The following is a 16,898-nucleotide window of genomic DNA, read 5'->3' as shown; positions in this document are numbered from 1 at the left end:
AGGCTCTTGTGCAAACATACACAGATCCACTACCAAAAGATCAATGCTCAAGCCTATTAAAATGAACAATAGCAAATTTATTTGATCCTACTGACAGTTATTTTATCCAAATGAAAATAGGCCATTTCTCAGAGAACAAAACATATTTCCACTTTTTATAATCACTTCCAGAAAGCAGTCTAAAACAAACCTGGCCTTTGAGCTCCATCTAGAGGAAGTCTTAAATTAAAAATTATACTGGTGTGACACATATTTCAAAATGTGAATACTTAGAGGTTCTATAGAATTTGGTTTTGATATTGATCCATTAAAATAATTAAGTTTCAGAACCCTCAGATAATTTATTTTGGTTACCCTTTCCAAAATGTCCGTTTCCTATCTTTTAAGTCTTTTGAGCCTTTTGTATTCAAAATATTTTCTCATGAAGCGTTTGGATGGAAAAGGCCATAGAAACTATCCATCCCAAATACATGCAGCAAGATTACTGAAGACGTCTCTGATGCAATTTGTCCAGCATTTTTTAAAAAAAACCGAATACACACACACACACACACACGCACACAGATGCAAGTTCTCAAATGATTTTCAAAAACATATGCATCTCAAATTGTATGACTGAATATTTTTCTTTTTTTTTTTTAATGGGACTTGGTACATCAAACCATTGGACTGCACCTTTTGATCTAAGTAGGGAGGCAGCTAGGTAGATAAGCAAGTACAACAGAGTTTTTTTTTTAATCACCATCTACATTATGTAAGCCATTCTGTAATATGAGAGTATTTTAAAACAAGGTTGATTACATAATTGCCACCAATCGTTCTGTTCTTCCACAGTGCCATGAACATTGAAAAACCTACAAACATTGCAAACTGAGTGCTGCTGTGTGACTGGGAGATGGAATGGCCAAAGGATGACAACACTGGGCACCTCCTCCCAGGTTTAGATTCCAGGAGGGATTTGGGAGAAACAGTAGAAGGACACATCTGAAGAAAGCTAAGAGTCTAAGCTTGGGAATACCTTGCCTGTCAGGGAAACACAGTTAGCAATAATTTTAGGCCCAGGGTATACTATACTGAGAGGATATAGATGGTGTGTAGAAATAAATGAATTTGTTGTTTAAGTTAATTAATACAAATAAATTTGTCCTTCCTTCCTTTTCTGTGTTAACCAAGTGTTTCTGCTCTCCAACCTGTTCCCACATTCTACCCAGTTATGTTACCTTACAGATTTCGAAACCCTGAAAGGAATTTAGCGGCAGAACAAAGGGTTATTAAAGACACCCTACTCCCCAAAAGAAAGATATGTAACATGCTATAGCCAAAACATGTAATTCTATTCAGCACCTGTATCTCACACAATAATTACGTAGTTTTTTAATTACAAGACATTAATGTTGATTGTTTGGATATTAAGCAAGAGGGATGGGAACATGATCTCTTCTGCCACTTACGTACTTACAGTTAACATGGCAAACATGAGCTGGCACACATTGAAAGCGTGCCGCCAGTTGTGATATAGAACCATTCGATAATTTTTCCTCACTGTCAAAAGCCACCTACACAGTGTCTGAAATGGAAAAGAAAAATTGCATCAGGAACAAGTACAAATGTGTACTCCCTTTGCCAACACGAAAGCAACTGATTATCTCAGCAAAGCAGGTGGTTACCTCATAGTCAATTCTAAATTTCTGAACTATTCCAAGCTCCATGAACATACGAAGGGCTGCTGTTATCATGGTATCCATATCAAGGGAGAAATCATCAAAGTGGACGTTATCTATACCAAGCTCTGACACCAGAGGGATGTTTGCTGTCTGAAATTACACAGAAACAATGAGAAACTTCTCAGGCACAGCTCAGCAATTTTTCTACTTCCTTTCGTGTACTGAACATTTTATAAATCATTTAGAGTATACATATAACTAGTTCAGCAGCTATAAATATCCGATGCAAATCTGGAAAAAAAATATTTGAAATAGATTTTATGGTTATGCTGAATCTAAAATTCAGCCAACAAGTATTTCAACTACACCCAGTTCCATTCATTTAAATTGCCTAACAACTTTTTGTTGCAATACTATTTCAGTATTAATACCATTTCTAGGTGAGGAGAATCGCAAATGCATGGCCTGGGAAAGGGAACTGATGTACGTGATGCAAATAAAAACTCGTGACACTTCTTGAATAAAGGCACAATCTGATTTTGCTGGGACAGGGAGATGTGTCAGATAGCTCCCCTTGCATCAAGAGAATGTTCTGCTTTCTAGGATATGCTTTTGATTGGCAGTGGGAGGTGGAGGAGACTTACACAAACCATAGTGTGGGAAACAACATTCATGTTTGTCAAAAAAATGCACTTGTATAAGTAGAGGTACACTGGATAGAACAGGAAGCAGCCATCCTAGAAATACCATCACATAATTAGGCTCTCTTAATAGCAGCTGAGGTTTCTCTGGTTCATCAAGTTTTGGGTATCTTCTGGTGGAATGGGGGATGGGGACTGGATAATAGATTTCCTGTTTTCTAGTACATATATTTGTGCCTGGCAAATACTCCCTCTTTAGAATTTGGAATGGAGTACTGACAACTGTAGTAAATAGGGTAATTCTGAAATGAATGTAAGCTGCAGAGACCCATCTGGGATACCCATCTAGTAAAAAAAACCTTTTAAAATGTAAATTATAGTCAATAATACATTGAACTGGGTACATTGCAGAATGTTTGTTTTTTTTTTGTATTCTATGATCAAAATTCCCTATAGTGCTGTTCATCAAAGTGACTTGCTAAGAAATGAGAGGTGTCTCCTAAATACAAATGTTCATACAGTGAAGAACTACTGAAAACCTTTCCTTTTTTGAGTAGGGTAGTACTGAACATTACAGAAGTACACACAAGTTAATATCTTCTGTTGTTTATGGTGATAAATTGGATATTGCTGATCATATTTAAAAACACACACACAAATCAAGGATTGAAACTGGAAGCAGCAGTGTAGCAAATACATATATGAAGGCAACTCCTGGAGAAGGTGAATTAGAAAGAGCAGCAGCTGAAGGCATGTTTGCTCACCATGCATAACCATGGATTTTGGTTAATGAACTGCACTTCTGCTTTAATTAGAAAACTAGATGATGAAAAGTTTTAATGCACTCATATAAAGCTCTGGTTACTAATATATCTGTACTTTTTGCCATGGGTGATCTGAAAAGTGGCATAGGCAACAATGATTACAACATCTATGTCAATTGATGCTTCTAATAGAGAAGATTTTAAGTTGATCTCCAAAGAAATACAATGAGGGCGTGAAGCTAAAAATTTCAGAGTATACAATTATTTTAGGTGAAACTTCTACCATACTGTGTAGAAAAATACGTAAAGCTTGGCAAGAACAATTTACAAGAAAAAGGGATTTAATTTTATGCTGACAAAACAAATACTAACTTGATGGTAAATTAAAAGCAGGAGAAACAATATTTTATGTAGACTGAATTGGAATAGGGTGTGTAGCTCACATTACCTAAAATGCATTGTAAACTTGATACTGAATCCTTTGTTTTCAAAGTTTACAAATACTTCCATATTTATACTACCAGAAGCATGCAGCTGAAAGAACTTTGTCATTTTGTTTATTTGGAACAGCAGTAGCTTCTCAACACAAGCAAAACCCCTTGGCTTTATCTGACTGCTGCAGCAGACAACTGCAGATCTTACATCTCCTCACAGGAACTGGCCTCAATAGCAATTCTGTTGCTGTTGACCCTTTGGGTGAAATATGCCTCTGGCTCCTGCGCAATCAGTCCTCTGTTCAACAACACAATAAAAGCTCTAGAAAAACAAAACAAAACAAAACAAAACAAAACAAAAAAACCCCCAATGTGATAGAGATTCTCATGAACTGAGAGACCTGAAAGAAAAGTTAGTGGGAAGAAGAGATGTATTTCAGAGGGGCTGAGGATCAAGGCTCTTCTTAAAGTGCAAAGAATGTCAGAGGCACCTCAGTTCCAGAAGTATGCCCACACTTTCTATGGTAGTTGTATTGCTTGCTAAGTGGAATGGGGTTCACATTTCGATGAACTGCATCCATTCACATGGACCCTGCTAGACAAGAGCCCTGTCTGAGAAGAGTTAGAGCCCTCTCTACAATTTTTACCTGCAGACTGCAAAATCAGTACATCATTAAAGAAATACTAGGCAGGCAAAACAGCAGTGCAACACAGAAAAAAAGCCAGAAGAATGAAACGTTTCTTTTATGAATAATATTTAGAGAACTCTAAAATCATTGCTTCTATTGATGGTCAACTGTAATCCAGCTGTGCTCAATTCTACAATATACTATTGGAAAATAAGAACAAATTCTTCATAAAATTCATTCTATGGAAAAGGTTTTGTTAGGCAATAGTGCAGAGCAATTTGCAACTTTTTTTATTTTGGAGAGTGGGGAGCTACATTACAATGAAAACAAAACATGTGACCACATCAGGATTTGAGGGGATTTTTATATAATCTTTGCTTGGAACTCTTGGAAAACTGACTTACAAATTAATATTAATAAATATGTAAATTTATTCAAGTGAATGTATCACAGTTTATACCTTTGGCAATCTGGTCACTTTGCACACTTCACAACCGCGGTTTATGCATTCTGGTTTTCTTATGTTTGTAAGAAAAAAGCCGACCATAAATATGCCCTTCAATTGCTTTTTTTCCTTTGGTATTTACATTACTAAGCAGACCGGTGATTTCAAACTTTGGGGAAAATGTCAGGGGAAGCATCCAAGTCTTTACAATGTCCACATTTGCAAAGTTAAAACAAAAGCTTCCTGGACAGATCATCCATCAACCTATTTGGATATTTCCCTGAATCAAATTGCATGAAATTGTCTATATGGTAAATCCAGAAATTATAATCCAAGCACTGCTGCCTATCTTCTGCAACGACTGGCAATGCTTGTTTAACATTTTTGAGGTGGAAAGAAAGCTGCATGAACTGCAGATGTGAATATAGGTCAGAAAAGGTAACAATAAAATAAAATCAGAAGCATGAATTTCCTGATGCTGCAGATGAAAAAAGCTATAAGGCTATCTCAGCTGGAGAAATAATAATATACAGCAAATTGATAATAAAGATCAATGAGCAAAACAAGTCAAAGTCACTTCGCCCATGTCAAATTTGTATTTATGTTTTTTCACTCTATATTTAAACAGAAGTCCAGTAATAATAATTAAAAAAGCACTACATTAAAAGCTGAGAGGTAATGTTTTTATAAAGTACCCATTTGCTTACGATAGTAATAAAAAAAAATGCTAGAATTATGTAGGGCAATTGAAAGTTATTTGAATAATGGAGAAATATTATCTGTGTGCCTCATCTATTGTCATTCTCCTTGGTTTGAGAAGCAGAATAAGATCAGAGTTTTTTAAAGAATACAATTATAATATAGTATAAAATTAAGTTATCATAAAAGATAGCCGAATATATTATTAAAGTGCTTGCTTATAATCACTGCTAATCTGAAATTCCAGCTCTTAAATATTACAGATTAGCAAAATTATTGCTAGGAGAACAAGGGAGGCATCATATATTCCAGGGACCCCTGAGATAAGTCATAGTATTTCTCAGTGCTCAGAGATCTTTTGGACACAATCCAGTAATGACAATTCACAGCCTGGACCTAAGGGACTAGGTTTAGGGCCCAACGTAGTCATATGGAGAGATGAATGAATTCTTGAATACCTTCTCCTCCCCACCTCCGCTTTTTTTTTTTTCTGGCAAGCTCTTCTCTCAAGCATCTAAGCATATGTTTGGTAGTTAGCTATCTGAAAAAAGTTCTGTTCTGTGGGAGCCCACACCCTGCAGAACTGTATTTCAGGTCATGTTTCCTAGGCCTCTTCCACATTATCTTTTAGCTGTGGGTCATTTCTTTATTCTTTCTTCAAATCTGTCAGAAGTGACTGCCTCAACTGGTGGATTTGGATGTAATTTAGGGCAGCAGAGAGGAATACTGAAAAATCAGACCCATGGAGATGTTACCCTGAAAAACACTCATACACACAACTATGTTCATGAGGTTTCTACCAAATGTCATTTTATTATTGGAAACTATCATTGAACAAATTTTCTTTTCTATTTCTAACTTTTAAATATGTATCTTTAAAATCTCAATAAAATATTATAGAACAAATCAACCCAGAGTTCTCACTCAAGGCACAAATGACCAGGCTCAAATTATCCTACTTTGGACACATTATGCAAATACTTGGTTTTCTGGAGAAGGCTCTATTGCTGGGGAAAGTAGAAGGAAAGAGAAGAAGAGGACAATCAGAAGCAGGGTGGACAGACTCAGTTACAGTGGCAATGGGTGTACTGTTGGAAGATCTAAAGGACCAGGTTAGGGATAGATCATCATGGAGAAAAATTATTTATGTGGCCACTAGGAATCAAAAACAACTTGATAGCAATCAATCAATCAGTCAGTCAGTCAGTCAGTCAGTCAATCAGTCTGCAGTCACAGCAGATGGTGCTGAACTTGGCTAATCTCAGAAAAGCTAAGCAGTATGAGATCTACAGTAGCAAATCCTTGGATGGGAGACCAGAGCTGTAGACTAAATTATGACGTCAAAAACACCACAGAAGTCAGTCAGTTCCGTACTGCTGCCAAGAAAGCAATATGGAAGTGTCCATGTAGTTACCAGGAATCAAGTCCTACTCAAAGGAAACTTACTAGCTTGCGACATGAACTCTGTTGGCACATAATTTTTCAACAGTGAAACAGCCCTTCCTAAGAAAGTTTAGGTATTTCCACAAAGAATCTGTCTTTCACTAGCTGTATTATGGCTATTCTGACTAAACTTAGTAGAGATTTTGTGTTGTACAGGTGAATTCATTCCTGTTTTCACCCTTTTCTCCTCCCTTCTGTTTGTACAAAACAAAGAGAAGAAAAGGACAGGCTGCTTGTTCAGTTAGACGGAAAGAGCCACAACAGGGAAAGCAAGGGAGCCAGAGTGTTGTGGCTAAGATGTCAGATTGTGACCAGGGAGGCAAGGTTCAAGTCCTCATCATGGAGTTTGCTTAGTGACTTTGGGGCAGTCATCATTTCTCAACCTAACCCAATTCACAGAATAAATATAAAGAAAAATTAAGAAAGAGGAAAAAAAGAAAAGAAAAAGTGTGAAAGACAATGCAGATTAAGAAAGAAGAAAAAAGAAAAAGATAATTAAAGAAGCAACTTCCAATTTTCATTGCAGCAGTTACAAGCAAATTATCCCTCCTCCCTCTCTAAGATTACATTATATGTAATTTAGATCTTTGATCCCATATTCAATCCATTTTAATCTACAAATCCAAAAGTTACCAATTCATTTTTTTTCCATTTTCAGCAAAAAGTCCATAAAGGGTTTCCAGTCTTTTATAGAAGTACCTAGTTTTCTTCCCTACCTAACATCTATTAGATGTTAGTATTGAACTAACAGATCAATTCTGCCATCTCTGCGAACTCTCCCAGCTTCAAGTCCATTCGTCCATTAGCAAAGTCTATATCTATAGCTCCCAACATAGTAGTATATTCCTCAGTCTCTTGTTGGATTTGTTGTGCCAATCCTTCTTTTTGATCCACTTGCATCTCCTCCAATTCCAATATTCTAATAAGTATTAAGTATTTATTTGAACAAAATTACTTCTGAATTGTTTATCCTTAACTTAGTGTTAAAATGTTGTTGTAGAACCTGGTCTTGTCTTCTTTCTGACAATGTGCACGAGTATATCTCTCGGTACATTTCTTAGTTTTGCATATCGTATTAATTCTGTACATTTTGTCCACTTCTGCATCCATATCTTCTTCGTCCCATTCCAAAAATTTTAGTAAGGATTCAACAACCCTCTCTCCAATATTTTCATCAGGTTCCTCTGGAACTGCTCTCAGTCTAGAACAAAACTCTTTCTCTCTTAATTCCAGTAGTGCCAAATTATCCAAATCTTTTCCCATTTTTCTATTACTTCTCTTATTTTCCATAATTTCCATTTTTTCCTTTAAATTGTTTAACCTCTCCACTCATTTGTATTACATGTTCTTTAAATTTGTTGTTCATCTTTTCTTCCATATTTGCAAATCTTTCCTCCATTCTTCCTTCTAGTGAAGCCAGATCTCTTTTAACTGATGCAGTCACAGCTGCAGTTATAGCCTCAGGCACTGATGCTGTCACTAATGTTGTGACATTCTTCCCCATTTCTTCAAACATCTTTTGTAAAATCTTTTTTCTGTTATTTGTTCTATAAATAATCCTCTCTTCCCTTCTGCAATTTTTGCTGCTTTTTTAGTAGTAGTCATTTTTCTCTTTTAATTTATAATTCAGAAAGGAGAAGTAGAAAACAAAGACAGCCCCCCCCAAATACTTAACTTTTAATCCCTTTCAGCATTCCATAGTTCTATAGTCACATGGTCTTTCACAGCTCCCAGTTTCCCTTTATTTATGGAAATCAACCAATCATTCTTCTTAACAAGTTTAAATAATCTTCTTTCCCACAGAGGGATGTATTATATATTTAATTAGTTCAAAAGTACTTTAATAAACAATATTCCAAATTCAGCGGTCCCCTTAACCCATTTTAAACTTTCTTAGTTTCCATTCTTGGCAAACTTTTTATTTTTAATTCTTTTAATTCTGCTTTTAATTCCTTTTAATCTATATCATTATTTCTTTACTTTTACTTTAATCCTTCAGGTTGGAGGTATACTCACCAGGTAGTTTAGGTGCTCTGCTGGCCTGAAGATCTGTATAACTTTTAAAATTTTCCCATTGTAACATGCTCTAGAAAGTGGAGTGGGGGAAAGAACTTGATCTTTCTTCCTCGGCTCCTGGCATTCTATCTGCAAGTCGCTTGCAGGGACCCTCTGGATCCTGCGGGTTTCCTTGTGAGCACAGGTGGGTGACTTCATGGCTTCTCTGGACCTGGAAAAGCTCTGCAGGTCTAGGCTTGCTGCTCAGGCGCCATTCTTCACCTCAGCATCATCTCCACAATGCAAAGGTGTGTTAGTTCACCATTTCTCCACCCGGAACTCCCTCAACTCACAGAGTAATTGTTGTGGAGAGAATGTCCATAATGAACGCCACTTTTGAACTCCCAAAGTAAAGAATGGAAATAACCATCACAGTAAGAATTCAGGTTAGTTCCAAAAAGTCTGAAACATGCACGTACATGCACACATACACACACACACAGTGAAACATCTGCAGCCTCTCTGCTTTCCTCACTGCTGATTTTAAAAGAAGCTTAATATGCTTAATGCTACATCTAGGAAAATAAGTATTATCAAATAATTTGATATAAACATATTATTGATACATATAAACTGATTTTTGTTAATTGTGACACACTGCAATTTTGTGTGAATGTTTTTGCTTCTTTCTCAGACAAAGTAACATAATGGATCAAATTGCATACATGTTCATCTTCCTCTCTTTTTTCTCTGATGATCCTTTATATCTGCTTCAGCCAAGGGACACCCTAGCACTCAAAGCAAGCCTGATGTTAAGCCAAGCTCCCATCCGTTACTGTGTCCCGGTGACTGATAGCGTCTCTCAGCCTTTCACACTGTTGAATCAGCATTGCCGCATGACAGATGTACAGTGGTATAAGTTGGATGGTTACTTTCTAAAGGAAACTTTGTTAGACAGTTTAAAGTAGAATGAGTAAATGGACCAGAACAAAGGAGAGTTCAGATGAAGTTTCCAATGTATTTCAACAGAGAACTTTTTTGGGGGTACAATCAGTAAAAATTGGTACTTTCATTCACTACACAATGTCTAGTTCCTTCAGAACCAGCTTTCTTGATGTATTAGAAGCACTCTGTCAAGCTACACTTATAAAAAGAGTAGAATGAAAACATCAGTTCTTTAGAATATAACACAGAGAATGTACAGGATGTGAACTGAAAGGAATTAGAGTAGAATTTGAGAATACTGTATAACTCAAATATGAATTGGGATTAAGAGATCTGTCACTGAGTTTGGGATGCTCTTATCCTTTTTCTACTCTCAACAATATATATTTCCCAGGATCCGTTTGTGCTTCACACTCTTTTTTTTAATTTGTTACTTATTTGCCATCATGTCCCATGCACAATGCTGACATACACATTTTCTTTTTTTTTTCATTTCAGGAAATGTGAACAAGTAATTCTAAAGATCCTTGCAAGTAGCCATCAACCTATTACCTTTCCCCCATATAGTAACTCTGTGTGGTTGCAGCAAGAACCTGCCAGCAGATAATATGGATGCACTAAGATTGTTAATTGCATTATGGTTTGTATCTTTCATGTTTTATGTTTTAATTGTCTCTGATCTATTAAGATAAGATTTGATTAGAACTGTTCCCATAGTATTAGCAATTCATACCATTCTGGTTTAATTTTAATCATGTTGCTGTTCAGTGTTCTATTTATATTCTATTTTCACTTTTTGGTTTATAGCCCTAGTCCTATTACTAAGAACTTTTATATAAAGACCCTATTGTTTTAACATTATAGTATTGTGTCAGTAATGCTAGATTTTAGGTATCTTTTATATTTCTTAGGTTTTACTCTTATTACTGAAATGTTTGTAAGTTTTGTTGATGTTATTTTACACTGGTTTCCAACCACAATAAAGATTGGAATCATTGGAATACCAGTCCCCATCAACCTTAGACCCATTTGGCTGTTAGCAAACAAAGTACTTAACATGGGAGCCCTCCAGAGAAACCTCTCCCCCAGAGAAGGCATTCCAAGCACATCAGCAGGAGGAAAACTGACTGTGTTGGCTTCCATGACCACCAGGGTCCTAGTTCACAAGAGCCAACGTGACTGTTCTCCTGCCTACATTCATGCTGAACATCAGGAGGCGGGGAGGGTTATGCAAAGCACACCTGTGTTCACTGCATCAGTTTCGTAATGCCTGACATTGTGGGTAGAATAAGGAAATAACCTGGAGGAGAGGCCCAGATCTGATTCAAACGTAATACTATTTTGGTTTAATGTTGTCTGTGAACTTGGCCCAGTAACTTCTGCAGCTGCCTGCTTTAAATAATCATACATGAAATTGACTCTTCCCCACACCACAGGGCTATTTCCATCAGTGGTCCTGTGGATTACAATTGTTTATACTGCTTGTTAGTTGCTCAGGAAAGATTGTGATTCTGAAAGGAGAAATAAATACTTCACAAAAAATAAATGAGGAAGAACCAATTTGGTATGGTAGTGAAGGCACCAGGCTAGAACCTGGGAGACTGGGAGTTCCAGTCCTGCCTTGGGCACAAAGGCAGCTGGGGGACCTTGGGCCATTCACTCCCTCTCAGCCCTAGGAAGGAGGCAAGGGCAAACCACTTCCAAAATCTTGCCAAGAAATCTTGCCAAAATCTTGCCACTACTTCCTGTGGGAAGTAGTCCAGGCAGTTGCCAGGAGTCAGCAATGACTCGAAGGCACAAACATAAATAAATAAATACATGCCTACATACATAATTCAGCCATCATGAGAAACAAGACAAATTGCAAAGAAAAATTCCTCTTTAATAAGGCTTCCTTCATATTCATTTTATACACACAAATGTAGAGTGAGGAGGCAGGGAGGAAGGAAGAGTAAATTAAGCACAAAGCAAGATATGTTAGGGACTGAAGTATGGATTACACATAGTCAAAATATGTAAGAGTACATTTTTTAAAAAAGACAACTCAGACTATATGATAGATACAGTGGGGCAAAAAAGTATTTAGTCAGCCACCAATTGTGCAAGTTCTCCCACTTAAAAAGATGAGAGAGGCCTGTAATTTTCATCATAGGTATACCTCAACTATGAGAGACAAAATGGGGGGAAAAATCCAGAAAATCACATTGTCCGATTTTTAAAGAGTTTATTTGCAAATCATGGTGGAAAATAAGTATTTGGTCAATATCAAAAATTCATCTCAGTACTTTGTTATATATCCTTTGTTGGCAATGACAGAGGTCAAACGTTTTCTGTAAGTCTTCACAAGGTTTTCACACACTGTTGCTGGTATTTTGGCCCATTCCTCCCTCCATGCAGATCTCCTCTAGAGCAGTGATGTTTGGGGGCTGCCGCTGGGCAACACGGACTTTCAACTCCCTCCAAAGGTTTTCCATGGGGTTGAGATCTGGAGACTGGCTAGGCCACTCCAGGGCCTTGAAATGCTTCTTACGAAGCCACTCCTTTGTTGCCCGGGCAGTGTGTTTGGGATCGTCATGCTGAAAGACCCAGCCACGTTTCATTTTCAATGCCCTTGCTGATGGAAGGAGGTGTTCACTCAAAATCTCACGATACATGGCCCCATTCATTCTTTCCTTTACACGGATCAGTCGTCCTGGTCCCTTTGCAGAAAAACAGCCCCAAAGCATGATGTTTCCATCCCCATGCTTCACAGTAGGTATGGTGTTCTTTGGATGCAACTCAGCATTCTCTCTCCTCCAAACACGACGAGTTGAGTTTAGACCAAAACGTTCTACTTTGGTTTCATCTGACCATATGACATTCTCCCAATCCTCTTCTGGATCATCCAAATGCTCTCTAGCAAACTTCAGACGGGCCCGGACATGTACTGGCTTAAGCAGGGGGACATGTCTGGCACTGCAGGATTTGAGTCCCTGGCAGCGTAGTGTGTTACTGATGGTAGCCTTTGTTACTTTGATCCCAGTTCTCTGCAGGTCATTCACTAGGTCCCCCCATGTGGTTCTGGGATTTTTGCTCACCATTCTTGTGATCATTTTGACCCCACAGGGTAAGATCTTGCATGGAGCCCCAGATCGAGGGAGATTATCAGTGGTCTTGTATGTCTTCCATTTTCTAATTATTGCTCCCACAGTTGATTTCTTCACACCAAGCTGCTTGCCTATTGCAGATTCAGTCTTCCCAGCCTGGTGCAGGTCTACAATTTTGTTTCTGGTGTCCTTCGACAGCTCTTTGGTCTTGGCCATAGTGGAGTTTGGAGTGTGACTGTTTGAGGTTGTGGACAGGGGTCTTTTATACTGATAACAAGGTCAAACAGGTGCCATTACTACAGGTAACGAGTGGAGGACAGAGGAGCCTCTTAAAGAAGTAGTTACAGGTCTGTGAGAGCCAGACATCTTGCTTGTTTGTAGGTGACCAAATACTTATTTTCCACCATGATTTGCAAATAAATTCTTTAAAAATCAGACAATGTGATTTTCTGGATTTCCCCCCCCATTTTGTCTCTCATAGTTGAGGTATACCTATGATGAAAATTACAGGCCTCTCTCATCTTTTTAAGTGGGAGAACTTGCACAATTGGTGGCTGACTAAATATTTTGCCCCACTGTATGTGTCTTTTAATATTACATATCATGTTAGATTTTCTATTATTATAACATGGAGATATTCAATAACGTAACAACAGCTAGTGAAAAAAGAATATTCAGCATGTTATATAAAAATAGGGTATTCAAAGGAAAAATGGAAATTCTAACCCCCAACACCCCTTGTTATTCATTTAATATTAATGTGTCCATAGCACACTGTGCAGAAAAAGAGAAAAGTAACACAGACATCTCCCATTCTGTACAGAATTACTTTATTGCATTTGTTATAACAACTTGCTTCATCTGGAAGCAGGAATACTCTGCGCCTCTGCAAGAAAAGAACAGCCAATAGCCTTCTCCTTCTGCAATAAGCAATAATGGCTGCAATTCTAGAGGAGAAAAAGGAGGGGAAATCTTCACGCTTTGGATACTGTCTGCTTATCTTCCACAGGAAGAGCACTTCTCCTAGTAATGAAAAATGTCTTCCTCCCTCCCTCCTTTCCTTCCTTCACCCACGGTGCGATTCCAGTGTTCACAGTCATCAAAGACTTCAACACTACTCTGGTATCTGACTCAGGAATAAGTGAGCCAGAAAAATTAATATTGCTCTCAAGCAGCTTCAGATGTGCCACGAACATTTAACCACAGCAGAAGATACTGCTGATCTTGGCTGTTCCTGCTAGGTTTATTTTCCTTTTTTTTTTTGCATGATTGAAAGGTAATAGTGTATTTGAACCAGGCCATATACACACTCCCACACCAACAAAGCCCAAGGACACCTATTAATATCTTACCACAAACATCTGAGATTTGAAAAACCAGATTCTCCTTCCTGCTAAGAGAGGTAGGAGACAAATACAGGAATAGGAACAAATATTCCAAAAGTCACAGTATTGCCAATAGAGCATTAGATGAATTCTAGCACATTATAGCCCTCTCTTCACTTTGCATTAATACTGGTTTTATATGACACTGCTCAGCTATAATTCAAAATATATAGAGGGTGTCAGATTGCAGAAGGCAAAACTGGCTCTTAACACTTCTATATTACAGTAATAAAATCAATGATTTTTACATTTGGAGGTCATTATCTTGTTCAATTTTCGTTCTATGCAGGAAGTTGTAAATATAAAAAATATAAAAATATAAAAACATAATTAAACACCATTAAAAAGCAAAACAAGAACAATGAACATGGCAGCAAATACTTAACCCCCCCCCCGCAATATTAAAAACCTGCCTATACATAGGAAATGAAAGGACCTGCCAGGTAACATTTATTTGATCACATGGCTTTTATTCCAGACAGCTCTAATTCAAACTATCTTTCTCATTGCCAACAAAGGCAGAAATCTCTGAATTCTACAAACAGTACAGTGGTACCTCGGTTCACGAACGCTTCTGTTCACGAGCAATTCGGTTCACGAACAGCTCTGGTCGCAAAATTTTGCCTCCGTTTGCGAACTCCGCATCGGGTGACGAACAGGATCCGTGGCCATTTTCCCTGCCGTGACACATGGTCGCGGCTTCCTGTAGGGAGGGGGACTCTCCCTCCAAGCAGTAACCGCCTTCCCACCCGCCTTCCTGTCCTCCACGCCAGAAGTCGCGTCGAGCAAGGTTAGCTTTCTCTCTCTTTGTACTGTACTTTGTGTCATATTTTTGCGGTTTAAAAAAACAACAACATATGGTTCAGAACGGATTAACCGTAATTACATTGAACCTTATGGGGAAATTTGATTCAGGATGCGATCAAAAGTCAGGTCACAACCAAATTCGGAGGGGTCAGAACGGATTGACCGTAATTACATTGAACCTTATGGGGAAATTTGATTCGGTTCACGACCAATTCTATTCGCGACCAGAGTCGCGGAACAAATTAAGTTCGTGAACCAAGGTACCACTGTACATTTAAAATATATACAACTACAGTCATGTGAAAAAGTACAGTAAATACACCCCACTGAAAATTTTGACTTTTTCAATGTATTTCAACATTCAGATATTTCATCTTCATTTCAACAATATTGATAGATCATGCACCATTTTGTAGCCCATTGTGTAATTTAAATAAACCTAAATGCAAATTTGCATATGGAAAAAGTAAGTACATACCTATATTCATCACTACCTCAAATATCTAAAAATTAGAATCGGGTGAACCAGATCAGGTGCAAATGAATAGAACATTGTCAGAGAGGATCTGGGAGAACCTGTCTTACTGAAACCTCAGACATTTAGTTTGATTTGCTTTTTGTTGTTGAAGTGTACAGTATCACCATGCCTAGATCAGAAGAGCTGAGGCCTTCAGAAAGAAGGTTAGAGATGCCTATGAATCTGGGAAGGGGTGAAAGAAGGTTGCCAAACAACTGGACATCAATCATTCCACTGTCCAGGAGATCATCTGCAAGTGGAAAAGATTTCAAACACCTGCCAACTTGCCCAGGCCAGGCCATCCCAAAAAGTTCAGGCTGAGAGCAGAACGCAGGATGCTGAAAGAAGTCTCTAAGAACCCCAGAATGTCTTATTATGACCTACAGGTAGCTCTTGCCACTACTGATGTCAAAGTACATGAGTCTATCATTAGAAAGAAGCTGCATAGATTAGATCTACATGGGAGTTGTGCCAAGAGGAAACCTTTGCTGTCCAGAAAGAACATCAGGGCAAGATTAAAGTTTGTTTATGAACACCTAGGCAAAGAACAGGACCTCTGGAACAATGTGCTCTGGACGGACAAGGCAAAGATAGAGTTATTTGGCCACAGTACCAGAAGACATGTTTCATGAAAACCAAAGACAGAATTTCACTAGAAGAACCTGCCATCAACTGTAAAGCATGGTGGTAGAAATATTATGGTTTGGGGCTGCCCCGCTACATCATGGCTTGGGCGACTCACTACCATAGAAACCCCTATGAATCCTTCATTGTACTAGAGGGTGCTTGAGGATAACGTGAGATCCTCTGTCAGAAGATTGAAGCTTAACTGAAAGTGGACCTTGCAAAATGACAATGATCCTAAACATTCCAGTATATTTACCAAGCAATGGCTGGAAAAAAAAAATGAAATGGAGGGTTCTGAAATGGCCAAGTCAAGCTTGGATCTAAATCTCACTGAGATGGTGTGGGGTGATTTGAAATGGGCTGAGCATACAAGAAACCCCTCAAACATTGTACAGCTGAAAACATTCTGCATGGAGGAGTGAGAAACAATTCTTCCCAGGCAATGTCAGAGATTGGAAGACAGTTATAAGAAATGCCTACTTGAAGTTGTTTCTGCCAAAGGGCAGGTAATACCAGGTATTAGAGGCCAGTGTGTATTTATTTTTTCCACAGAAGGAAATGGTATATCTATTAATTTTTTGTTGAATAAATTATTGCAAAGTCAATTTTTCATAGTTATTTGTTCAGTTGCATCACCTTTATGTTTGTATACTGTTTGAATGAAGATAAAATATTGATACGTCCACATATGTTAAAAAAGAAAAAAAAACTTTGCATGGGGTATACTTACTTTTTCACATGACTGTGAAATATCTTATCAAACATGCATCTACAACATCCACTATTTTGTAGATCAAACAAAAAATAAAATCTAAAT

At 37.9% G+C, this 16,898-nt stretch overlaps 1 protein-coding gene across 1 annotated transcript in view; it reads right to left on the bottom strand.

Moving 5' to 3' along the window:
- Positions 1-16,898, bottom strand: part of PDE11A (phosphodiesterase 11A) — a 174,766-nt gene that overhangs the window by 46,031 nt on the left and 111,837 nt on the right. The window contains exons 11-12 of the mRNA XM_088135821.1: positions 1,668-1,814; positions 1,460-1,567 (exon numbers count right to left, since the gene is read on the bottom strand). Of these exons, the coding sequence (XP_087991947.1) occupies positions 1,460-1,567; positions 1,668-1,814 (255 nt within the window). The remainder of the gene's footprint in view (positions 1-1,459; positions 1,568-1,667; positions 1,815-16,898) is intronic.

The sequence above is a fragment of the Python bivittatus genome, unplaced genomic scaffold (genome assembly GCF_059951505.1).
Source record: "Python bivittatus isolate LINGU-HERP-01145 unplaced genomic scaffold, Pbiv_v1 ctg000200_np1212, whole genome shotgun sequence".
NCBI classification, from domain to species: domain Eukaryota; kingdom Metazoa; phylum Chordata; class Lepidosauria; order Squamata; family Pythonidae; genus Python; species Python bivittatus.
Note: the sequence above shows the minus strand (reverse complement) of the source record. Positions and strands in the feature narration are given on the sequence as shown.